This window comes from Astatotilapia calliptera, chromosome 11 (genome assembly GCF_900246225.1).
Source record: "Astatotilapia calliptera chromosome 11, fAstCal1.2, whole genome shotgun sequence".
In the NCBI taxonomy this organism is placed as follows: domain Eukaryota; kingdom Metazoa; phylum Chordata; class Actinopteri; order Cichliformes; family Cichlidae; genus Astatotilapia; species Astatotilapia calliptera.
In genome coordinates, this window is record NC_039312.1 from 25,722,268 (window position 1) to 25,749,176 (window position 26,909).

At 39.9% G+C, this 26,909-nt stretch overlaps 1 protein-coding gene across 2 annotated transcripts; it reads left to right on the forward strand.

Moving 5' to 3' along the window:
* The first annotated feature begins 14,026 nt into the window (after nt 1-14,026).
* eva1ba (eva-1 homolog Ba (C. elegans)) lies at nt 14,027-26,719 on the forward strand. Of its 2 annotated transcripts, XM_026185122.1 has the most exons (5): nt 14,027-14,330; nt 14,440-14,517; nt 23,840-23,993; nt 25,118-25,210; nt 25,294-26,719. In XM_026185122.1, exons 4-5 carry the CDS (start codon nt 25,144-25,146, stop codon nt 25,719-25,721), a joined length of 495 nt encoding a protein of 164 aa, XP_026040907.1. In that variant the 5' UTR covers nt 14,027-14,330; nt 14,440-14,517; nt 23,840-23,993; nt 25,118-25,143; the 3' UTR covers nt 25,722-26,719. The 2 variants fall into 2 exon arrangements, with proteins under 2 accessions (XP_026040907.1, XP_026040908.1); XM_026185123.1 differs by lacking the exons at nt 14,027-14,330; nt 14,440-14,517 and adding an exon at nt 22,804-23,117.
* The last annotated feature ends 190 nt before the right edge of the window (nt 26,720-26,909 follow it).

Here is a 26,909-nt window from a genome sequence, read left to right on the forward strand (position 1 = left end):
TTTCGATACAAAAAATGTTCATGCTTTTTTAATTTGTCATTTATTAAACTTATAAATATATATTTTAACTCAAGAGTACAGTTTTTAAATTTAATGTTGCTGAAATAACAAAATAATAAAAAAATAAATAAATCTGATCGAGGAATCACTCATCTTTGGAAAAGAGAGTTTATTACAGAGAAATGGCTCTTTCCAAAATAAAAGCTATACTATACACTTCTTCTGGTGTATACTCTCAGCAGCATATTAAACATATCAGGTCCCCATAAGGAGAATCATGTGCTAACGGCTGTCTAAATGACTCGGGTATACTTGTAGCATGTGTGCTTGTTGTTTTGGTCTGCTTCCACTTGTCTTTGCACTAGGATGATGTCGGCGTAAATGTGCAGTTATATTCGTTGTGTTCCCACTAGTGCTGTCAGCGTTAATCTCGTTGAAATGACGTTAACGCCACAACATGGCAAATCTCCGTTAACGAGCTACTGCGGATTGCCCCGTGCGTGCGGCTGGACGGCGTCAACACGTTAACAAGCTAACTGCGCTAACGCACTAGTTTCCACTAATGTAATTGAGCATTGCATGGCACATCCCAGATACTGTTTTACTTTTGTCCATGACGTGCTTACCTTCAGGGTCATACTTCACATGAAGACCAAAATAGTTCCAAACGCCAGATCTGAATTAGGGTGGGGGAGGTTCAATTTGCCATGTTGCAACTAGCTTTGCTTCTGTCTAGCTAGCTTGCCTAGGCAGAGTAGTCGAACGCAGATCCACCGAGCGCTCAACACAGACAGCATCGTCAGAAGAAAAGTTGATAAATTAAATAAAAAAATTTGTATTGTTCGATACATATGCGTACCGAACCGAAAGCACTGTATCGAACGGTTCAATATCGATACGAATATTGTTGCACCCCTATATATATATATATATATATATATATATATATATATATATATATATATACATATATTAGGGGTGGGAATTTAACGCATTTTAACATAAATTTAACGCAAAAATAACGCTCAGGTGTGTACCAGCTCACTCCCTGTGGCTGCTTGGCGGGGCCTGGCGTCCATGGCTCAGTTGGGCTCTTTTCGGGGGGTGGGAACCCACGGATCTCGGACCTCTGGGTCTGGGGATGGGTCCACTCTGGCACGGCTGGCTCCCAGAAGAGCCCACAGGCACATCACTATAGCCCCTGTGGCTTCTACACCACACTGCTGGGTGGCCCCATGTCTGGGGCTCTCCTCCTCTGCTCTTTCCAGGAAAGTCCTCTGGATGTCTTGGGCCTGGATCTCCTCCATGCCTGCTTCATGCCTTGGGGGGGCTATGGCTCCGCACACCCTCTAGCAGATTGTTACATGGAGAAACCTTTTGAATACAAGTGCGCTCATGCATACAGGTGTGCACACAGGTGCTCACAGACACAAACTACACTTTTCTTGGCTGCTACCTCAAAGCATATTGTGCACAGTTGGTCTTGCGTGCTACAGAATAACATTCAATATTTAGTATTTATTGTTAGTTACAGTTATCTAGGTTATTGCTGTGGTGTCGTGTTTATTGTGTTGCTCTCTTTTTGCTTGTTTTCTTTCTCTTTTTTTGGTTCTCTCTCAACAGGTGATCCAGCGGAATTTTTCTTTAGTGTCTTCTCTCACTGTCCCTCTTTCCCTCTGTTTTTCTTTCCCTCCCTTTCTTTCTCTCTCCCTTTCCTATCCCCCAGTCATGTATGTCCCATCTGTTATAACTTAAAATAAAATAAAATAAATACAATAAATAAATAATATTAACAAAGGTCAATCAAATGGACCAATACAGCAAGGCCATGATGATCCACTTGGTAAAGTAAATCCGTTGGGCATCTTTCTTGGTCTTCAGACAATAATTCTGATGGCTAAAGAATCAAACGGGACAAAAACACATTTAATCACACTTTCATTCCAAGCAAGGGGAATTTTTGTCAATGCATGATTTCCTGGTATACCGATTACACTGATGCACACATCGGAGCTACAATCAGAAGAAAGCGCGTTGCTAGGACTGATTAGAGGGAAATTTCATAAGACTATCCAGGGGAAGCCTTAATAGAAACATTGTTTTGTGCAAAGTGTGCAGAAAGGAGTTTGCATACCACTGAAAAACTTCAACCATACAGTAACATGTAAATGCAAAATATGTTGCAGTGAGCACAGAAACTGTGGGAGCTGTTAGCGCTAGCAGTACCAGTTCAAGTACCAACAAAAGGTGTCGGCAGCCCAAACTGGATAAAATAACTGGCTTCAGGCCAAAATTAGTAAGTCAGCATCGGACAAACTAACAAATTCTCTCGCAAAAGGGACTTTTCTTGACATACAGTGCAGTGAAAAAGTCTGCACCCGTCCTGATTTCTTATTTGTTTGCATATTTAATAACCCAAGTAAATACAAAATGCTGTTTTTAAATGAGGATTTCATTTACTAAAAGAAAAAAGTTACCCAAACATACTGGGCCCCATGTGAGAAAGTAATTGCCCCCTAAACATAATAACTGGTTGTGCCACCCTTAGGAGCAAGAACTCCATAATTTCACTGTGCATGTGCAATGTCAATAAAGGGCTATTCTATTCTATTGGATTCTATTTTATTCTAACTGCAATCAAACATATGTGATGACTGGCAGTGAGTCTTTCACTGTGGGGGAATTTTGGCTCATTCTTTTTTGCAGAATTGTTTTAATTCAGGCACAGTGGAGGGTTGTCAAGCATGAACGGTCTGTTTAAGGACATGTCAAAGCATTTCATTCTGATTTAAATCCAGACTGTGGCTAGGCTACTCTTGATTTTGTTTTTGTTTTTGTTGAGTCATTCAGAGGTGGACTTGCTGGTACATTTCAGATCACCATCATGTTGCTTAACCAAAGAGGGTTTGAGCTTCAGGGCACAAACTGATGGCTGGAAATTCTTCTTTAGGATATTCTGGTGGAGAGGAAAACCAAATCAATCAGTCATCCAGGCCCTGAAGTAAAAAAGCAGCCCCAGACCATTACACTGCCACCAGCATGTTTGACTATTGGTGTAATGTTCTTCTCTTTCTGGAACAAAACACTTCCAAAAAGTAAAACTTTTGTCTCTTCAGTCCACAATATATTTTCTTGAAAGTACTTGTTTTTTCAGTGCACTTCTGGAGTAATTTTTATAGGATCCTGGGAAGGTTCTTTACTTCTCCAAGTTTCATCCATTTGTGGATAATGGCTCCCCCGTTTTTCACTGGAGTCCCAAAGGCTTAGAAATGGTTTTGTAAGCAGATAGATGTCAAAGATTTTGTTTCTTGGCTGTTTCTTTAGATCGTGGCATGATATTTTGCTTTTTAAGATCTCTTAGTCTACCTCACTTTGGATCTATTTAAGTGATTTCTGGATTCAACAGGTCTGGCAGTAATTATGTGGTTAATCTCAATTAACCACAGGGAGGGAGGCTATTGGGTGTTCACATAAGGTGAGATAGGTTTGTGTAACTTTTTTGTCTTAAAAAATGAAATCATCACACACACACACACACACACACACACACACACACACACACACACACAGACACACACACACACACACACACACATATATATATGTTTGATGGTCTGAAACATATAACTGTGATAAACTATGATATGAGGGAGGGAACAAATGCCTTTTCAAAGCACTGTATTGCTGTTAGAGTCTGCTTTCATGCTAACAACAAAGAACCCAGTCAGTTCAAGAACTCAGTAGCCCTGCATTTTGAGTGACAGTTATATAATCTCAGGTGTGCCTGAAGGAAGAGATAGATTACAGTAAGAGGGTGCTTTGATATGGGTTGATGGTGGTCAAAAAGATGAGATATGTCCTGTACATGTCAGGTCTTGCTCCAGCTTCTCATAGGTAGGAGTAAATCATTAAGTGCTTCAGCTGTTATCTGTAAAGGTGTGCATGCATTCACAGAAGACGCTTGGACATTTTTGACAACTCCTGTGCTCTGGAATGCAGTTGCTGGTTTGCAACCAAACCAATTTCCTGCTGGCTTATCTGCAGGCTAAAGATATTTTCTGAGAACAGAGGACGGAGGGTTTTTCCCCAAGACCCTTGAGTTTGTGACAAACTCGGTCTGGCATAATTAAAAGCTGTTCATTCACTTTTGACAGCATTTTGCTCTACCAACTGTGCACCAGTGTCAAAGTGCTTGTGCGTTTTATATGAAAAGCAGCCCAGCTTGTTATCACAAGTGTCAGTGTTTGTTGACTATAACTGCAGGGGTTTGTTCCGCCAAAGAGGTAAATGACCAGCAGCCCACAGCAGTGACCACGGTCCAGATGGATCAGATGGATGCCTCTGTTTCAACAATGTTGATTTAGTCAACCATGAGTCAACAGTTCCCAGCAGAGGGGGACAGTAGGATGGAGGGGGACAGAGGAAAGGAAGTGCAGTGGTGTTGAACGATTACATGGGGCTTAAGCTTCTGGGATGGGGGCAAACAGGAAGCAGATGCCTGAATGATTCACAGGCAAAAAAAGTGAGCTGTGTGTACCAAAGGATTTGGGTGTGGACTGTTATAATTATGTGATGTTGGTGTGCGTGAGTGCATAAGAACACAGCCTGCCTGCTTCTTTTAATTTACAGTAAGACAGAGTCCTCTAAAAATCTATTTTTCAGTGCAAACTTTTCAGAGCGATGAACTAATCTTTTACCCTTTTCATTATACTTAAGGAGATTTGTCAGAGTAGGCCTATGCTACCATACATGTACTAACAGCAAGGTTTGCAGAGGCACAGCAGCTCTACCTTTTACATCTGCCCTGCCATCTGTCTCTTTTGACCTGTTGGATCTTGTTCTCAAAATGTGCTGTCAAGCAAACCTGCACTCTGACTTTCAGCATGGTGACTTTCAACCTGGCCCAGCTCCACAGTCCCTTTCAACAGCTGTGGAAGTGTGTTATTATCTCGATTACACTCCTCTAGCACACTCCTCTGTGCACCACCCTAATGAGAGGGAGAAAAAAAAGAGACAGCATCTAATGACTTTGACCTCCATCATTTACACATAAGTACATGCTTATGTTTGTCCTTTTACATGAATGTTCTCCTTGCGTATGTGTGGCCTTTCACTGTAAGAGAAGTCTAAATGGAAACATATCGTTTGTTGACATCTTTTTTTATAACCATTTCTGTTTCACTATATGCTAGGGCTTTTAAGCTTTTAAGAGTGCTATTCTCCAAAGGCTGCACAATTACTTGTGGTTTATAGTGAAAAACAGCCTTTGCCACATTTCAGCTTGATGTTTCACTTTAGCTTGTTCCCAGCAGTCATAAATACCAAAGACGGCCTGTATTTTTAGCCCATTTTATGTGGGATAATTCAAGTTCAACTCTAGAAATCTGTCTATCACTGTATATGTGAATACAAGTGCATGCAAGTGGATATATGTGTAAGAGATGACTGTTAGGCTGGGAATTCTTAAGTAAAACTGTGGCTTTGAGTCATATGTCAGGATTCTTAAAAAAGGGATGCACCCTGTGGATTTATTTGGCACCCGGTAGTTTGATTAAGTCCCAAGAGGGCGACTTTCTGCCGAAAAGCAAAGGACTTGGCATGAGGGCAAACATATTGTCTGTTTTTGTCTGGTCATAGTCTGTTTTTCTTTGGTTATATCCTGCTTCAAAATAAGCTGATTCCTTGTGTATATAAAAAGGAAAAGTTCTGAGTTTTCTTTATGGTGGAAAAACAGAATCCAAGTAAGTAGTCCGTATGTATAATTAGTTCAGCATCCTCATGTGACTTCACAGATTCTTTCCAGAATAAAAACGCTCCTGGGGCTTTAGGCCAGATTTGAGGATGATCGTTGCACTTAAAAAAGCGACTCTTTAATTTTGAAGCATTTTTTTCCCTTTTTCTTCTTCATCTTTTAACACTGCACAGAGTCACAGTTTTTTGAATCCCAAATAAGATACAAAGCCATTGGTCAAATCAAGTGGGATAGGCTCCAATCCTCCACAACACTGAATTGGATAAGCGGCTAAGAAGATGGATGGATGAAAGATGTATTAAACTTAAATTTAACAGAAAAGATATCTTTTCAGTTTATAAATTTAAGCCTACAGAATTATTTGCAGCATCATTATTAAAAGTACAGGTATTTAAATGGAGTTGCTAAAACACCTCAATTCAGGTTCCAGTTTAGCTCAGTGACTGAGGTTGACAAGATACCCATATGCTGAAATGCAGCAGTCCTTTGCTGTTTGTCTTCCCCTGCACTCTCTCCCCTGTTTCCTGTCTACTCTTCACTGCTGTCAAAAAAGACAAAAAAAATCTGTTTTAAAAAAGTGTTTGGCGATACACAAGAACAATCCATTGGAAGACAATAAAAAACACGACTTTAAAACTGAGCAAACGTGCAGTCAGGAGTAAGTGTTTTATTTGCACACATGTTAAGCAGATGTTTGAGAAATATGTTAATATCTCGTTTACAATGGATTTGTAAAGTGTGTAAGGTAGTTAAATGCACTAGTTTGGCATTCAGAAGTGATCTCTGAAGCATTAAAATTATATTTCCTAACATCAGCAAATCCTTTCTATATTCGTTAACAGGGACTTTTGGACTGTTATGGCTCAAGGTACAACCAATATTCTTGTTCACTGTGAACCATAAACAGTTAAAACCAGCTGAAAATTGCATTCTTGTAAATTGGCCCAAATTGTAAACTAAATTGGTAGCTCTGAAATCCCCTGAGGCACCTACACTGCAGTTGGAGCCTCCACTTGCAACATGTGTGGTGCTCACTGTGTAGTCGAGGATGGGAAGATGGCTGGAAAAGAGACTGGTTTGTGTTTGAAAGGTATTTCAAAAAAAAGTTTCAAGCTGTCACTTCCTAATCTGTGATACCAATAAGCAATGGAATTTTATACTTGGGGATAAACAGTAATCCTTATATTTGGTCAAGCTCTATTGACCAAATTGCTCTTGAGGAGGTTTTGTTTGCATGCAGGTAAACATTTAATGTGAAGAGAAAGAGTTGACAGGTTTCCAGATTGGATGAATGGTGAACATGCTTTTCTTGCACGGTGAAACCAATGATTTGTTTGTTTTTTCGTAAAGAATTCATTCATCAGCTTGTTTGGAACGTGTCTATTTTGCAAAGCTGGAACTAACATAGAGTCAATGCAGGGCAGAAGGCCACAGCAAAGGTATTGTTTGGGCCAAAGCTGGCTTAAGCTGTAGAAGTGGAGTATTTTACATGTGGCAGCCAAACAACAGCACTGTCATTTTGACAGTCAGTATCAGGTCTCTCCTTTTCTCTGCATCTGTGTAACTGTCTGTGTGCGTTCCTCTGCGTGCATGTGTGTGTGTGTGTGTGTCCGTGTGCGTGCAGGAAAGACAAGCAAACTGGCTCCAGCCTGCTCTGGGATTAATGCCTTTATCAAGCCATAATGACTACTTTAGCTGTTTTTAGTGTCAGCCTCAAATTTGATAGTGTGTAAGTGTTGGTGGCCATGGGTATGCTCCAAAACCTCTGCTGTTCTGTATAAACAGCCGTGTCTTTAAAACGCACTGGCTGCAATTGTTCTATCTTGGCTTTTCATTAAAGTGACATCCAACTGAGCTACTACAAGAGCTTGATGTATCGTATGAAAGTGTTAAATGCAAAGTTTTGCAAAGGAAAGTCTGAATACATTTTAAATCAATGTTGAATTCGTCACGATTTTCTAAGCTTTAACAAGACAGCTGTGCTTCATCTGTGAGAAATACAAAGAAACCGGCTTTCATCTCTGTCTGGACTTTGTGTAACAGTGTTTAATATTTTTTTGTTGTTGTTGGTTGTTATATACACATACACATGTGGAGCAGAATATGAACTGTGCTTCAGTGTTTTTACTCTACTTCTTAAATCAGAAACCAGCGTTTCACTGGCTGTATGGCATTGATCAAGTTTTTAATGATTCTCTAAAGGAAGCCATACACACAGTGCTGCATTGTTCATGCTTATTTTGAGGTATATACTTAGCATCTTTTACAGTTCTCTGCACACGAAAGCCCATCATTATGTCTCATGTGCAAACAGATGGGGAGTTTTGGTGTTGCTAGGAGGGGTGCTGCTTGCAGAGGTGGACGGAGGTGGAAATAATTATTCATTATCTTGGACTGCAGCTTTTCCTCTCCTACTAGATGTTGCTCTCACTGGTCTCACAGTGATCCTCCGCAGACTTTTACCCATATAGCCTGTGTATAGAGCACTCTAAGCCTGGCTGTGGTGGTTTGTCAGTAACATAGTTTCCACGTAGTACATACTTGTATACACACAAAGAGCTATTCTTAAATATGCAAAGTAAGGCTGGTTTATAAAAGAACAGTGTGGCCTGTTACATAGTCTTTGTAATGTTATTCAGATGTTTACAGCGACACCGATGGGACCATTGTTTAAGAGGAATATCAGTCCTTTTGAATCAATATTTGTGCTCACGTGTGGTTTTAAGTTGTTTCCCAATTTAAGTAAATTAAACAGGGAATCATACTTAAAACAGTATTAAAATGGATTAAGGACCCAAATCTGGTATTGGAGGAACAGAATAATTTTTAATGATAACATTCAAAGGCTTTTGCAACTCTCTTGGAACAGAGACAGGGGACATCTGTTTAAATCTACTCCTGTTTGTATGTTCTGAACTTATAAAATGCTTTATAATCATTAGCCCAGACTGCCAGAGTCACAGCAATCTGCTTCCCACAACAATACAAGCAAAATCATTACTACCAGTGAGTCACTACATGCAGTGTTGATCTACTAAACATACATGAAAACTATTTATGCCCATTTTTTTTTTTCATATTAATCAGCCTGGTGACAACAGCTTAACAAAGCTAAATGGAGGTTACAGTCATGCCGACTAAACATGCCCCCTTGGGTCCTTTGTGCGGCTGACAGTGGGCTGCCTGTGCACATAGGTGTGGGTGACCTGTGGGGCTATCCATGCAGGGCAAACCTGCACTTATCCCACATGGTACCATGGTCAGTGTGCCCACACAGCGCCCAAAGCAGTTTTGCTCTTATATGGGGCCAAGAGAATTCTTTCTTGGGAACCCAAAAGGGCAAAACTGCCATGGACCCCAAATGGGTTAGTCTCATATGGGCCTCATGGCCTTCATATGGGTTTTCACACACAGAAAACCCATATGAAGTACCCAAGGTATGACGTACCCAAAAGGACAAAACTGTTCTAGGCCCTGTGTGCTGCCTGGTGCTCATAGGATGAATGTGAATTTGCCTTTCCCCACACAGCCTCATGTGTGGCAAACATGAGCTTGATCCTGACACAGAGTGCATTCTGGTTCATCAGCTGGGGAATATCGTGCATTGTCATGCATGTGTTTTTGTTCCTAACTAAACCGTCGGAGAAAGTTTTAGAGGTGTTTATGTTTCTATCTGTTCTCTGTCCAGTATCTGAACTGGTTAACAAACAGCATTAGTATCCCAGGAGTACTGCTGCTAGCATGGAAAAAGTAAAATGGCAAAGTGACTGATGCATAATATTAGCAAAGGTTTAGGTTCCAACATTATCAATTTCACACACAAAGAACTGCATACTTGCATTGATTATTATTTTTCTTATGAAATCCAATAGTCTGCCATGACAAAGAAAACACATGTTTTCTGTTCTGGAAGGAAATTTAGCTCCTGTTACTTTATTTTCTTATTTTAATTTTGTCTTGTATTTTATTTAAAAGCTCCACAAACTTCACCATAATAAGATAAGCAGATCTTCATATTTTGGGAACTAACTGCTGTAAAACAAAGAGAGAGACAGTGAAAGAGATTTAGGAAGAAAGGGAAACTATGCAACTGTCAAGTTGCCAAGATGTTAAGATGTTTATGTAATCTCTCCCCTGAATTTTTGCAATCTTTGTGTTCCTTCCCCACTCATTTAACCCCTGTCAACCCTTCTGTGTCCATTGACTTGCGTAGGAGTGAGCGTGAGCACTGGGAACTTGGGAACAGTGTGCAGTATGTGCATAGACTGCGCCTGAACAACTCAGGATCATTTCCTGTCCTCAGCTTCCAGCCTAATACCAAACAGACCTCTTCCTTAATATCCTTTCTATTTACCACTCCATGGGTGTGCCGGAAGTGAGGTCATGGTCTTCTTGGCATGGTCTTCTTATTATAATAAAAGAACTGTACAACAATAAAAAAATAAAATAAAATAAAAAACAGCATACCTTTTTAGAGGTGTACCTATTATATACATAATCTGCATACCAGATTGTCACCAATGACAGACTTTCTATAGTTTAAAGTACTTCCAGTAAAAATACTTCATAAAAATATCCACAAAGACGGCCGAAGACACATGTGCTGAAAACAGTAAAATTCCACAAAGTAATGGCTCCTGACAGTTGCAGTCATGGTGGAAACATTTCCAAAGATGCGCAGAAGATTTTGGCTGTTCCACTTTCTGGTGTCAGTGAGCCTCCTTGAGAGCATTGCTGACCAAAGATATCTGCATGATCTGCAGAGTTAAAACAGTAAGATTTAATACATCTTAAGAGCTAATCCATCTGTTTGTAATTGTGGAGAAATACTGAGTCGTCGATATGTGCTTATACACCTCTATTCATGTGTTCTAGTGTGTTTCTATGTGCCCAGGTATGTGCATGTGATTTATTATTTATGAACAGGGAGTGGAAAATCACAGCAGGAAAGAGATCAGGCTCGTGACAAAACAAACCCTGTGCACAGGAGCTGCCTTCTCAGGATCCCATCTGTCCCATAAAGAAGCAACTGCAAGCAGATGCCTCCAGTGTGATTGGTTTTTATGGGGGGGCACAGAGGCCAAAAAGACAAGTATGTGCTTTCACGCACTGGAAAAAGTGCAGAAAGCACCTGAAAAAGACCTTGATGAGGTTAATCCAGGTAATCCACGAATGCATTAATGAGCCATTTGTGAAGGGCAAGTTGTTTGTACCTTGACAAACTTGAGGATACATTAAAAATGTTTCTTTTCTCTTTTGTCTTCACTCAAGCTGATGGTTGCTTCAGTGTTACTTCTTTGCAATATTTCTTTGCAGTTTTATGTCATTGTATGCTTTTGATTAAAGAAGGAATGATGCTAATTCTGTCAGGGCGCCCTCCCTGGATATTAATTTCAGTTTGCTGTTGAGTCATAGGGGTGGTGTTTTCCTCCCCCTATCTCTCTCCCCTCTCTCTAACAGGAAGACAAATGTTTATTATTCTTTCATAACTATAATCACATTATTGCAATACTTGAGAAAAAAAAAACGCAGCCGTTCCCTAAACAGATTGTTTTGCATTTACATTTTAAGAAAATTGCGGATGTCAGAAGTGCAAACAGCCTAAGCACTTCTTCTCTACTGTGGTTTCAGCCACCCGAATCCAAGCCTTTCATCAGAGGTTTCCATCTACTGTTCATTCACGCTGCCTCGCTGCGGTGCAGATCCCCAACAAAGGCTGTGCATGGCAACCTTTGGAAAATGAGTGGGTGTGGCAGCTCTCTCACGAAATGTACTGCAAATATTAATCTAGGTTAAATACTGTAGTTAGCTTTTGTTACTATGAAACCTGCCTCGAACACACAGCCTCACCTGATCCTGGCAGTTAGCTTTGTGAGCAAGTGCTATCTTGTTTAACTCTCCCCACCACCACCACTACAGTCTTTACACACTTTATGTTTCATTCTTCCCTACCTGCAGACAGACCTTTGCCAATCATTAGTCACACTCCCTTCCCCCATCACCGTTTCCATCTCCAAAAATGCTGTGAATTTATATTTATATTGAGCACCACACGGGAAGGTTTGGGTTTGTCTGACATGATCCAGGAAAAGTCTGTCTTAAAGCCATACGTGCTCTGTAATTAGACTGCTCTCATTATCTTTAAGTCATTTTCACCTCCTCCTCTTCTTCTGTTTCTTCCTGTTTTTATCCCCAGTCTCCTACCCTTAACATACCCACCCTCCTCAGACTAACCCAGTACTGGCGTGTAAATCAGCCCCAGGGACAGGTGGACATCTGCCAGTTATGAGGAGATTCAGGCAGGAATGTGATAGCTGATGCAGCAAAGAGAAGCATTCAAATTCTGGCGTAAAGGAACTCGGCTTTTCCACTAAAGGTGCTACAGGTTCTCCTTCAGCACCTCCTTCATCGATGCAGACGACTGGGTGGATTTTTGGAGAGATGCCTTCCACTTTCTTTTTGTTTTGCTTGCATCCAAAGACAAAGGGGGAAGCAGTAACTTGAGAAAGTGGTGGTGGGAGGATGTTTGATTTGGAACGATGATCCTGAAAGACCAGTGGGTGCAAAATTAAATGCAGTTTCAAGTGAAGTGAGTGCATGCTTAGATTTTGGAGCCTCCAAACTACGTGGGTTAACGAGCGAAATATGTGGGATCTAGACCAGGATGTTCTTTCAAGTCCCAGAAGGGTGTAGCACAATAAGAGCTCAGCTCTGACACTGACACTCTGGAAGGATAAAATGAACACTTGATTTCACTCTTCTCAGCTTTTCTTCCTTATTTTCCCATGAAGACTATGGGCAAAACTAATGAAAAATGTCACATTGCCCCCGCAATCATATGGCTTCAATAAACCTGGCAAACCCAGAGCTTGGTTAAAAATGCTGGTAGTTAAACTGCTTGCAAAATATGACAAACAAAGGTCGGTGCATGCTGAGAATACAAAAATACTGTTCATGATATGCAGCAATCAAACATGAGAAAAACATTATTATTACCAGTGTTAACTCAGTGGTGCGGTCAATTCCTGATGCAAGATACTTTTTCATGTATCTTGCAGCTGTTCTCAATTAGTATGTCAACTCCTTCAGCGTAGCAGTTGACATATTATTGGGATTACATGTTTACTATGTTTTGTGTGAGGCTGCTTTTACCAGTGCTGTTACCAGTCGCACTATCTCGTAACACGACTCCTTTAAGTTACAAATACTCATCAAAAACACACATTTTGAATTATAAATCAACATTAAGCTTTGTCATTGCATCGTAAGTACACTGAGCCACATCAGTTTTTGTCAAAATAAAGCCAATGGAAGCTTTAGCTTACTTTACTTAAGCTGCATGTACCAGCCATACAAGCCTGGGATAGAATTAATGTAAAGTTATTTAAAACTTTATTTTCAAAGTAGATTTTAACATTCTGAAAGATGCACTTACTTTCTATTTAGTATAGAAGATCAAGGGCATTCGCATATATGCATTAAATATAATTAAGCTACAGGTTATATGAGCATTAACAGTATAAACAAGGGGAATTAGGAATCCTGGGTCTGTCTGCTAACATCTCTAAAGGTTACTAATTAACATGTTTTATTTAATATGTGCAAAAATTAGAGCACAAAAATTGCATGTTGTGTATTCTTGGTTATTCTCTTGAGATTGGGAGGCATACACTGAGAACTAGAATTCACCGCAACAAACAATTTCAGCATGTATTCTCTCCATAGCAATGCAACTTGACATTTTCAAATGTCAGTTATTAAGCAGATTACTCAGACGTGACAGATCCAGGTAGCTGCTGTTCCCTTACAGTCTTTAAACTACACAAAACAAACCGGCGGCCTGCACAAAGTTTTCTATCAACACACTTGAGAGCAGAACTGATCTCATTCCTCATAAAAGAAAATGTTCTTTTAAAGAAATAGCTTGGAGGGAAAGAAGACTAGGATTTGTAATCCAGCATTTTCCTGAAGCTATTCACAACACCCATTAAACGTTTAGATGCGTGGGTGAAAAAGTGCAAAGCCACAAAACAGCAGTTCTTACACCATGTAACATATTGTTTCGTTTCTTGTCAAACTGCATGGAAAAACTTGGGCTAATATTCCTGGAGTTGCGTTTTGCCTGTTTTCTCAACAACAGAGGGAACCCCCGCTCTCCAGTGCTCCTACACACCCTCACCACACTACACACACCACAGCTTTCCTCCCTCCCCTCTTCTTGGAGCTTGCCCTTTTTTGGCTGTTCCTCTTTCTTTCTTTTTTTCATCTGAAAGAGGGATAGTGTGACAGCTTTTCCTGCTTGTAGATTGGAACCGGGAGAGAGAGAACTCTGTTACTCGCTCCGTCTCCAACTTTCAGAGGAAGTTACCACCTCTTCCCCAGACCCTGTACACATACTCAGGCAAACACACGCTCCCTTCAGGACTTGACCACAGCAGCAACAGAGCAACAGTCAAGGCTGCTTTTAATGCCGTGCTCTTTTTTTCCTTTTCTCTAATTCAAAATTTGGAGGGAAGGAAGATTAAGATTTGCAGTTTGCTTTCTGCGAGGACTGAACAGCTTCTCTCAAGAGTGACGGGTGAGTTTAACATTCATATCATAGAAACTCCTGTGAATCACGAACACTATTTTTTTTAAAATTAACTCTTTCCTGTATTAGAGAGAGTCTGAGATTTAATTTGTTTTAGTTTAGAGAGATGCTTGGTCTTGGGAAAACCTTCCTGTGCTACAAAGTCTGATATCTGGTCTTCATCACAGCGAGTCTGGTAAGTTTTTACAAGAAAAAGCAGCTTATCTGCAGTTGTTTCTGTTTTGATTAACTGTGTTCAAAGGTTTAGAGAAGCTTGAGTGAAGTGACTGAGTTTTAGTAACAGCAGTGTGAATACATTCTTCAAACCTTTTAAGCACCTGGCATCTTTTTTACATAAAAACACGTTGTTCTACTACAATCTACTGTCTCGAACTAAGCTGGATCCTCATCTGCCGTGTCAGTGCATCAGAGCTGAGTTAAAGTGTTTTTAGCTTGTAACAGATCTAAGAAGAGCTGATGCAGCACCAGTTCAGACAGGACAGAAGAGCTGGATTTCCTGTGCCTCTGCACATCATTTCTAAACTTAAAGCCACTAGATAGTTGTCTAATAAAAGGTTCAATATAAGCAAACATCCTGTTGCTGTTTTGTTGTGTTTTTAAGGCCACAAAAGAGCAGATTCTTACAGTAAAATAAGAGAGGTGAGAGAATTTTAAAAGCAGGGCACACATGGTGCGTATGGCTCTATTCATCTGTCAGTTTTTCTTTTCCTTTTTTTTTTTTTTTGCATAAGCACTAAGAGAAGATCATGGTCAACAGCAGCTGACCATATGCCTCATTTCCATTAGTTCTAGCTTTCTGCTGGATGATTGTGGTTAGCACCTCTTATCAGAGAGAAGAGCGCTGATGGGTGGAGGCTGGAGCTGCTCTCCAGTGTCTTTTTATTCACACTATCTGAGTGGACTGCTTGCACTGTAGCCTCCCACATTCAATCAGATAATCTCCCATAGGAAGAGCATGTAACAGGGTTAAATGACCCCTTGGAGCCTGATTATCAAGACTTGACTTCTGCATGACCTCTCCAAGCTATTCATACTAGCAGACTTTTCTTTTTCCAAAACCCAGTTGACTCACTTGTCAGTTGGCCTGTCTTATCTGTCCTGAGGATGGTTGGTAACTCTCTCCATTTACTCAGAGGTGAAAGGTCAGATTCTGACTTGATTTGCTTGTCTAAAGTCCCATGGTACCAATCTGTTTGCAGAAAGTTTCAATCCACACAAAGCCAGGATAAGTCAAAAGAACTTAGCCCAATGGATAGCATTCATAAACAAACCCAGTGCAAGAGAAGGGCTAATATAGGCAGCTAGATATATTATCGTTACTCTTTGTAATTTATGTTTACACATGAACAAATAGCCTGTAATGATGTAATGCTATTGAAGCCCTGCAGAGGTATAGTGTGTACATACATTTGGCTGATTTAGCAGGACTCAAAATTGGGCAACAGTGCTGTTTTATCAAATGTGAACAATGCATTGTTATCACAAAAGCATCCCAGTAAACATTCTCAAAGTCCCATGTGTAGACCACCGCATCAAACTTCATGTTTCCAGTTCTTGGCTTTGGGAGAGAACAATTGTACTAAAAATTGAAGTAAGAGCAATGAGGTAATTTTCCATCAGTGCATGAATTAAGCGAATTAGATCTTAATGCATATGCATTTAGTGTGCCTCTTATGTCCCTTGGACATAACTTGGACAGATGGAAAAATGCTGAATCAGGAGTTCACTGTTGGTTGCTCAGTATTGCAAATTGTCCCAAACAAAAGTTACAAAAGATGGGAATGTCAAAGAAAGTAAATGAAAAAATGTCAGCCAACACCAATGAACCACTTTACCTACATTTATTCCTTGGAGTATTTTCAGCTTGTTCCAACTTTAACATTCCATGCAATGGAAATACGGTAGTTGTCTTGTGCATCACTTTTTAATTTCACATTGATTATCGCTGACATCTTTTTAGGTGAGTTGGGTTTAAAGTTAAACTTGCAGTGGTTTGTTTCATATCTGGATGTACAGCATATGTTTGTCCTAAGGTCAGAGTGCCTTTGATAACCACTGCATGGGGAAAAAAATGCTTTGCCAAAAAATGGTTTATTTACAGTGAAGATGCTGTGATAATGGTTTCATGGGGCATATTTAAGCTAGGATATGAAGTCATGCAGGATCAGATGATCATCAGCAGATCTCTCTGAACAACACCCAGCCCCAAAACAAAGTGCTCCATTTAAACAGCAGGCCTTCTCCTTTTAACTGTTAGTGCTGGTGGTTTTATTATAGCTGCTAACTGTTGTTACCAGGGTTGAAAATGTGGGAAAAATGGTGAGTGTTTATCACTTGTCTAGTTTTTCATCAGGTAAAAACACAGCTCCAAAATCATGTCATTCATCAAGCAGCAGCTGGTTTCACCTTAACGCCCTTTTAACACACTCATATATGTATACAGATTTAATTACTGCACTTTTAACAGCGGTTTTGTTTAACAGTTATATGGCCTTGGTCAAAAGGTGATAGCTAACACATAAAAAATATATATATTTTAGGTCACTGACAAATATGAGTTTGATAAATGAGGTGTCTCCAAAACTATGTTTAGCAAAGCTTCAACTAGCCGGTGATGCCTTCCAGGACTCAGGGCTTATTGTCTTCTAGCGGGAGCCCCACTGGCCTAGACAGTCTGGTCTTTAGATTTCAGTGGATGGTTGACATGTTAAGTCCAGTGGGTTTACCTAAGCTTACACTCCTATCTTGGATACATGTATGCTGAGACATATTTGCAGCTGGACACACACATACTGGAAGAAGAGGGGCATGCAGGAAAAGACACACGTTGAAAAATGTGCTTGAGCATGCATAAATGTGTGGTGGGCATATTTTTGCTTAGGCTGCAATATTTAGTACATTTGCTGTTTGAAACAATGACAAGAGCTGAATGAATGTTATTTAGGCCCAAACTCAAGGCATTATTCCGCAGATATAACAATCAACAATAACTTGGCTATTATGTTAAGTAATATTTGCACCCTACAAGAACACATAAAATTAGCTCAAGTGACAACAAAAGCACTGTCAGCAAAAGTCATGTCACATTTTTATTTTTGTCTTGCTGTAAATAAACCCAGAAAATTGAAAGGATTAGTTTTAGAGCACCATGCCATCTTATAAACTATCATTTTTAAGCTATGCTATGATCTGTGCTCTAAGCACCTCCTCACATCTCTATTGTAAAAATATGACACTATCATGATCTAAGAGTTAACCATAACAGATGACAGCGCTGTTTTTCTAATTGCTACTGGTTACTAAAAGAAGTCAGTAGGAGCCACTACCTCAACAGCCCCTAAAATAGTCATACAAGCAGCCTTCACTTTCACTACACAAACTCAGTCCTGCCAGAGCAACACTTCGAAACTCCCCAAATCTACTGGAACTGCAACATATTTGTGGATAGCCTACAGCGAGCTGTATGGGCCCAATCATGGAAAGGGCAAACACGTGTTTTGTGTCACAGAGTAATCCGTAGGGTCCATGTAATTGATACAGTATGTGGTGCTGGCTTGCTTGCTGGATGATGGCCAAGATCAATGAAAACGATGAGATCATGTCTCTATTTTTGGAGATTTCAATTTGTGCTGATCTAAAGCCCAAAGTAATTTAGGGAATTGTAGAGGAACGCTCAAATGAATCGATCTAAACATCCAGGAATTACTCAAACAACCTATAAGAAAAAACTGTACACACACGAATATATAAATAAACCTTTTCAGCACAACACACAATGGTTGTCATAAATTGGATTCCCTACTGCCATCAGCTATTTGACTTATACCTTGATGACGTCAGTATTAAGAAGGAGCATGGGAAATCTCTCCCTGATTTACATAGCAAAGCATTCTCTCTCTCCCTCATATCAGGAACACATCTGGGTGCTATTAACCACTTGCTCTAACCCCAAGCTCAGTCCTGCATCTCTATTACCCTCCCATTACCTGCCATAACCCACAAAACATATTCTCCACAGGGCGAGCAGTACACTGAGGTTCACTTCTTCATGACATGAAGATGGAAAGGAATTAATCAGGGCAAGAGATGCTTTGCCCTGAGTCTACCACTGCCATCAAGTTGGACAGTGAATTCCTAACCTAACTGTTGTTGAAAGCTAAATATCTGTTGTAAAATAATTGGCTGACAATACTGCCGGGAGTTTGTGTTCACTCCTGGAAAAGGGTTTGTCCTTGAAAGAAAAGCTGTTGTTCATTAGGCTTATGTAAAATACAGTACCCAGTGCCCAGAGCCATCAACGCATAAAAACCAAAGGTCTTTTTCAGCATCATATCCAACACTAAAAGATATTCAAGACATTCAAGACTCTCTAAGAGTCTCAAGAGGAAACTTGATAAAAGCTGGGCATGTCCTGACTTTTAAATTTGCTATGCTGTTTGTCTTTGCAGCTGGCTGTAGCTAGGGTGAGTAGTTCAGAATGGGGTCAAATATGATTGAAATTCTGTTTGTTTTTACCAACCGTGAATGTTACATGGGTAATTTTTTTTTCTCAATGATTTAATCATGTTCTGTCAAACTACTGGGAGTGGTTGGGTTCTTGTAGTAGTTCTTGAAAACTGAAAGTCTTCATGTTCATATTGGCAAAACAATCTTCAGTCATCAGCAGACAAAGCTTTCACTGTGCTCATCAACCTTTTCTTGAGCTGAGGCTGGAAATAAATGCTGACCTTGGAAACTTGAGGTAATGAGACAACCTGCACTCGAGGACCTCTCATTCGCTTTGGACGATGCTCATACTCTTCACCTGCAAATGTGGTTTGAAGCCCCACAGGCACTTAAATTCATGGGAAGTTTGAAATCCTGCTGGTCTGTGATAACAGCGAAAACTTCATCTGCTTTTGTAATCAGTGTGATTCTAAATGGGCAAAAGAGCCAGGACAAGACAGCAGGTATACTTTATATTTTCAACTCTCATTTCCACTGTCAGCCCCAAAAAGCTTTTTTTTAAATCTTATTTGCATGTTAAAGCTCTTCCTAAAACACATCTTTTTCTGAGAAGTTACGTTAACCACTCTCTGTTTAAATAAATGGTGGAAAGAAACATATCATTAATTTAAAAAAAATACTTGATTTAGTTATTAACTGTTTGATCATTTTTCTAACCGTTTGGCTTTTAAGAAGCATTTTAAGAGCAGTGGTTCAGATCTGCTGGCCAGCTACACCCCTCTGTGTGGAGTGCACCTTCCCTCAGTATTCCAGCTTCCTTCTACAGTTCAAAGACAAGCTTGTTAAGTTAACTGGTTATACTAAATTGGTGTGACTGTGAGCATTACTGATTGTCCGTCTTTGGATGTTAGCCCCGTGATAGTTTGGCAGTTTGTACCTTGTCGCTTGCCCCATGACAGCTAGGCTAGGTTCCAGCCCTCCCACAACCCTCAGGTGGATTAATGGTTAAAGAATACCATATCTCTGTCCTTTCAATATTTTTCTAAAAGTTATAGCATAAAAATTTGGCTTTATTTGATTGTTTTTTGCTGATAAATACTACGCCTGATCAAACACTCTCAAACTCTCCAAGCTGTGTCTGCTCATGTTCAACCTGGGTTTCTGCATCTTTCCTGATGTTACCCTTATGAATTTTTTGTTTCCAAATGGAACAACCTTCCTGTCAAGCTTTCACAACGGGGTAGCAGAACTGACAGAAATCATAGCTTGAAATCCAAGATGTTGGTGTCAAGAGTAACTTGGAAGAAATGTACTTTTACTTTCTCCAGAAATGCAGCTCTGTGCAACCCTCCGCCGTCTGAAGAAAACTTACAGGCAGTTCCAGAAGAAATTACCCTTCACCCTGTGGACATCCATGAATGCTTTCACAGACACAGTTGACAGAGATCTTGGTTTGGACAATGTTTCTATTTACCAAGTGGAAAGTAATCTACTGCACTTCTGCTGTTTTGCGGAGAACTTGAAATTCCATTATGTTTGAGTGCTTGGAGACGGTTCGCTGGCTTGATTACAGGTGTCTGATAAATGGTGTGCACATACATCCAGCAGATATTTTTGTGATACAGTTTCACATTCTTTGGCATGTGAGCCAAAACGAAGCTATGATTCAGTAAATCTTTTTTTTTCTTTTTACAGGAACTTGCACGGTTTCAGAATGAGATCTGAAAGCTGGAAATAATGCGTTTGTTTGATGTTGTGAATCATTTAGAGTTTTTTTTTTCTATCGGCAGCTACAGAATAAGAGCATAATTAAGACCAAAAAAAGATGCTATAAATCCTACACAGCAAAATCTCCAGTGTTAATTTAACACTGGAGAGTGTCTATATGGGTCCACACCTCTGAGTGTTAAATACAACACTGTTGAGTGTTAAATTAACACTTTTGACAGTGTTATATGTTTAAACGTAACCTAGTCAGTTTTGAAGATTAACAAAGACTAACACTGATTTTCTAACACTGGAATATTTCTAACATTTTGAGTTATTTTCCAGTGTTAGAAAATCAGCACTGCTCAGTGCTAGTCTTTGTTAATCTTCAAAACTGACTAGGTTACTTTTAAACATATAACACTGTCAAAAGTGTTAATTTAACACTGGAGACTTTGCTGTGTAACAGCACCTTTTGTGATCTTGGCTACTAGAGAGAGTCTGTGTGTGCATGTAGATCTGGGCATTTTCATTTTGTGAAGTTTCATCCCAGGCAAACCACAGACACACTGTCTGTTGTGCTAGGAATCATTGCAGCTGCAAAGAAATTGGAGGTATTAAAAATATTTATTTTCTTCTGTGGTTCAGTGTGTGTGTCATTACAATGCGGAAATAACACAGACAGGCTTCCTTGTGTAATCTGACCTTTTCATGTTCTGTGTATAAATCAAATGTGGCTTGACTCCTCGCGTAAATTCCACTGAAGAGTTACAACTTTGACTTTTTCATTGTGGAAAAGGAGCAATATGGTTGGATGGTTTATGAAACTACTGTAACTGGTGAACTATCCAAGGGGAAAAGTGCGTCTATTCTGTGACAGACCTTTGCCTTGGAAAGCTGCCCATCTAAGGAGCCACCTGATAAACTGCTCAGCTGACATCTGTGTACAGTAAACAGCCCAGTCTATTCTGTCTCAACCTACTTATCTAAGACAATGAAGCAGAGGAAAGGCTTTGCCCTGGATGTTGCCTCTGTGGAAAGGGATAAACCTTGTGGGAAGGAAGAGCAGTTGTGGTTATCACCACAACAGCAAAAATATCACACTGCATAACATTTTGTAGCTGGTCCTCCACTCAGCTATTTCTTCTAAACCAAAGCAAACAATGCCGGGTCAAAAATAGCGCCTGACCTCTTCTCAGGCCACAACGTCATGATGTGTTTATCTTGGCTTCTGCAGTGATCTGACACAAACAGCTCATTGCTGAGTGACACACACACACATGCACAGAGATGAATGGTAATTTAGTTGATGCCCTTTCCATTTGTTACTGGAATAATAGCTGTTTTGATATAACAGGACATAAAATATAGACTGTGTGTTTCGCACAGAAAAAAAAGAAAATAATGTCAGGATGATGATGATTTGAGTGATTATTTAATATTCAGAGACATGAAGAAGACCTCAGACGGGGTGAGCCTAAGTCTTTGACCTGAGGGTATGAGACCCTCAGAAATTCTGCCTTTTTTGGACCTTAACAGGGCCAAAAAAGGTAGAATTTCAAAAGAAATGCCTCTTTCTGCACTTCGAACCAGATGAGTAGGGTCACAATATTTTCCAGGCTGTTAAAAATTTAACAACTGTTTAAGTAAAACATGATGGAAATAAATGATACATCAAGTCCCCAAAGCATGACTGTTTTCTTATAATGAAGGTCTCCTTTTTAAAGCTTTCGGGTTGTGCAAAACCTGCAAAAGAAAAACAGATTGGGTCACTTTGAGAACATGACTGAGAACTGAGTCATGATACAGTGCATGCTGCTGCAGAGGAACAGGTCTGTTAATAATTTCCTTGTTTGACTAAAACAAACACACAACAAAACAACAAGCCAGGATAATTAGTGTTTAAATAGGTTTTAAACAGCTCTCCAGTTATCATTAGCCACCAGTAACAGATGCCAAGATCCTAAAGCTCAGTTTTGCTGCATAGCGGTGTGAGTAGAGGTCAGTTAATGTTCTGTAGGTACCCAATCATTAGCTTTGACCTTGGCTTAAAAAGACTGTAGTCATCCGAGCCGTTTACTTTATTACCCCTGGGACAAAAACAAAATATTTCATTTAAAGTCTGTGCTTTTCTGCTCAGCTTGGATAATGATGATAGATTCCATTATGTGGATTCTATCATCGAGTGGGATTCGCCTCAGCAGGAGATCGGAAATGAATCTGTTCATTATTTGTTTATCTACTTTTTATAAAGAGAGGAAGCTTGTTTGGAAGACAGTGCACGGGTCTATCACTGCATCGTGGAGCAGCTGCCTCCTGTACGGCTCAAGGTGGTCAGCCTGGAAAGCATGCTCCCACAGCGGCCGCTATGTCACTTGCCCCCCCGAGTGCTGTTTCAGTTAGGCACTGTGTAAAGTGCATAGGATCTGCCAAGAGTCAGCAAGATCAAAATCTGCCCTGGAAAGCTCAGAGGCTCTGCTAAACCAACTGCTGCTGGCAGAGGATCTTTTTTCCTAAACAGGGGTGCAAGTCAAAAAACTCCACAGCTCAGCATTTTCACAGCGCTCAGCTCTGCACCTGGCATGTAAACCGCAAAACCCCCAGGATGTTATAGGGCTTTTAGTAAGTATAGAAAATTGATTGTTATTGTTCAAGGTGCTAGAAACAAAAAGAAAAATCTCAAGTTCGTGTCACTTGTTCAAAGTTCAAAATGTTCTGTTTTGTCATCCTTGCACAATGCTGCAATGAGAGAGCAGCATTACAGGTCCCTGAGGCTGGAGAGTGGAAACACCTCACTTGTATTTTACTATTGATGACAGCTTTACATCTAATAGGTGTTTTTTCCCTACAGAGCCAGAAGGGGACCCTATGTTTTTGGGGATTTTTTAGCTGTCAGTACTCATTTTGCTAGTATCTTTGTAATTGGATCTGATGTTGTTCCCAGCTTTCTATGCATAAAAGTCTAAATGTGGAGTATCTTCAAGTCATAGAACAAAGTCCCACTAAGTTCATATCACAAAATAATTTAGTTCCCAAGATCTAATCAAATGTATTTAAAGACATCAAAAAAAAATTTACTTTTTCTTTTAGCAAAAAAAAAAAAAAAAAGTTACTTTTCATGTTGCTTTTATGACACTAATATGCACAACTTGGCCATACCTGTGTTTTTTTTTCTGTGTTGGAACAACTTAAGCACTAAAAAATGCAAAAAAGTCTGCCTCTGGTCTCCTGCTGGACCACGTAACCTGCAATAGGTCTGTCTTTGTTTGCATTGCAGACGCCTCACTGAGTTTGGCTCTAACATAGCTTGACGTGTCTGTGTGTGTATTTGCTCTTTTTTTCAGGGTGGCCAAATCAACTATTTAGCCTGAAGACCAAAGATCACAAGCCGTGATCCAACAGCAGAGAGAAAAGAGGAGCGTGATAATTTTGCATCTGTTCTCCAACTTCTCAGAACAATATGAACTGGAACTGAAGCTCCATAGTTTCATTTTTGTGGTAAGTTTTATACTTTATCTGCACTCCCCTTTCTGTTTACTTCTACTTTTACAAGAGAATGTTTGCTGTGTTTTAAAGTTCATTAGTGGGCCATATTACATATGGTTTACACATGTGTGGTTTCATGCTTGAATTTTACTAAAAGTTCCATCAACAAGTAAGCACACATGCTAAATAAATTATTGAGGTAGTCACATCATGATAGAGATCAGACATTGAGATTATCACTGGGTGCAATTTAGAGGTAAATGGAAACATAAACATGTGGTTTGTGCAATATGAACGAGTCCATATGATCTCTATAGGCACAGTGACATGTGGTTTAACTTAGAGAAGAGCGCACACAGGTTAGAGTGAGATGGTTGCAGCGCTCGTCATCATATCTCGTGAACAGAATGGTTTTTTTTCCACAGTCAGCCACAACACAAAGCACATGCTAAAGAGGGATGGTGCTAACGTGTGTATGTGTGTTATTCTGAACTGGTCTTTTTTCTGTTGTCACCAGCACTCTTTTATGTAACTTGGTGCAGCTCTATGATGCCATCCTTGGGTAGTGACAGAAGTTATGGCTGCACATAGCAGCGGAAGAAGCACAACAAAGTTCATTTGACTGACAGGATATGGGAGGATAAGGCAGCTTAAATGTCAAGGAAACAATGGCTAAACATTAGAAAAATGTCAACCGTGCACTGGCTGCTTCCTCTGAGCTTTACAAATCGATCTGACAGTCCCATCTGACACGAAGGAGCCCGTTGCGGCTACTTGGGAAATTGACTCTTGACCTCATTTATATAGGGTTGTCATGGTTCAGAGAGAATGGCTGAGGCAAAGTGCCATGTGCCAAATGCATTATGATGATCCCACATCAAGCTAGTAGTTAATAGTGACACAAAGGAGCTTTTGTTGGGGACTCGAAGGCCTCATCCCACCCACCAGGCATATGAAGAATGTTGTGGTCAGTGGGTTTGACATCCCGGCGCTGCACAGAATATAAACCTGGAGGAAAAGAAGTCTGGCAGATATTTCAAAAGCGACTTTTAGCACCTGGAAGAGAACTGATTGATTAAGTGTCTTGTATCTTATAGCAGTCAGATTAAATATTGTGTGTCAAATGTCTGCTACAGGTGTAAAAGAAGAAAACCGAGTCACCATGGATGTGAAGAAAAAGGAAATGGACCTCCTAAGTAACAGCATTGCTGCCTATGCACACATCAAAGGTAAGCCACAGTGTGAATTTGCCTCTCATTTTTTAACAACATTTAACTGTATCTAATGCAGTTTGTTTTTGTCCCTTCTTTAGCAAATCCAGAGAGTTTTGGCCTTTACTTTGTGCTTGGAGTGTGTTTTGGCTTGATACTCACACTCTGCCTACTGGTGATTCGGATCTCCTGCAAGCCACGCACTACCATTACCCCCTCCACTCCTGAGAAAAAAAACTTAAAGGACATCAACGAGGAGGATGAGGACAGTGATGACGATGATGAAGATGAAGAAGTGGACGATGTAGAGGCGACTGTTCCGTTGCCCACCACAGAAATCTCTGTTGGCAATCACACCAGCCAGTCGGATGGGACACTGAGCGTGAATGTGTTTACTTCAGCCGAAGAGCTGGAGCGTGCACAGCGACTGGAGGAGAGGGAACGCATCATCCGAGAGATCTGGAGGAACGGCCAGCCAGATATCCTGGGGACAGGAACGGGAACTATTGGAAGAGTGCATTACTACTAAGAAACATGAGGCTAAGGAAAGTGAGCCCTGAGGAAATGAGACATAGACTTTTGGGTGGGCCTGGTGTCCCTCAAGCCCGAAAGCCTGCGTTAGATACAAAGTGACTGGATATTAGTCATATTTGACATACTTAGCTCTGACAGAGCAGACTGAGATATTGCACTTCTTATGTAGCATTGATAAATCTGACTGATTAACCAAACCAATGGAGGTCTCAAGGACTGAATAATTCATATGGAAGAGATGTGGAGTGAATGTGGGGAATGATGGGACACTTGAAGTAATCAGTCTATTAAACTTGGTGCTTAATTACAGAAATGAAAAGTAGATTTGTGTATGTAATAAATGAAAAATGAAAGTGTCAATAAGTAAAAAAGAACTGTTTGTTTAAACAAAGACTATTTCCACTAACAATTCTCACATTATAGGATAATGAATTTGCAGGATAAATCAAAGCACTTCATGAGCATATATACGTGTATTCAACAACATCAGATACTGAAGTCCAAAGGTATATACTGATCAGCTTCAAAATGAAACTCTATCTAATTGTTGATGTTCTTCCTGCACTGCTAAAACAGCTCTGAAATGTGGAAGAATAAATACCACGTTTGTAAGGCTTACTGGGATGGGAGGAACAGGTACTGAATTTTAAAATAAAATCCAGACCTCAAAGTTTTTCAGGAAGAACATTAGTATTGCAACATGATATCCAGTGCTATTGATATATTAATGCTGTGGCTGATCAGTGTGTACAAATCTAATAGATCTAATCATGTAAAAAATAAATAAATAAATAAAATAAGCAAACATGTCAAAATGTCAGAAAAACACAACAAGAATCACTACACCTTTGGGCCATAAATATATTTTCAATAATAATAATAATAAAGATGGAGAAAGATCACTTTTGCCACTTTTATTTCTCAATATCTCCTATGTGACTTAAAAAGTTAAACAAATACAGTGTGAAAATAAAAGAATTCTGTCACAAACGATCTTGTGATGTTTGCTGCTTTTTACAGCCTGTTTTAATCTGATCTGTAAAGGGAGTGACTCAGAAAGAAAGAAAGAAAGAAAGAGCAAAGTATAATTTATAACAGGAGAAAGGTTTCTCACATTTGTGCTTGATGCACATTTGTTCTTGATACAACTATTCAGTTTGGCTCTTGGCCACTTTAACACAGT

Coding starts and splice junctions, on each gene's coding strand:
- eva1ba (XM_026185122.1), top strand. CDS start 25,144: ATGGATGTGAAGAAAAAGGAAATGGACCTCCTAAGTAACAGCATTGCT. Junction 25,211..25,293: donor TGCCTATGCACACATCAAAG/GTAAGCCACAGT, acceptor TCCCTTCTTTAG/CAAATCCAGAGAGTTTTGGC.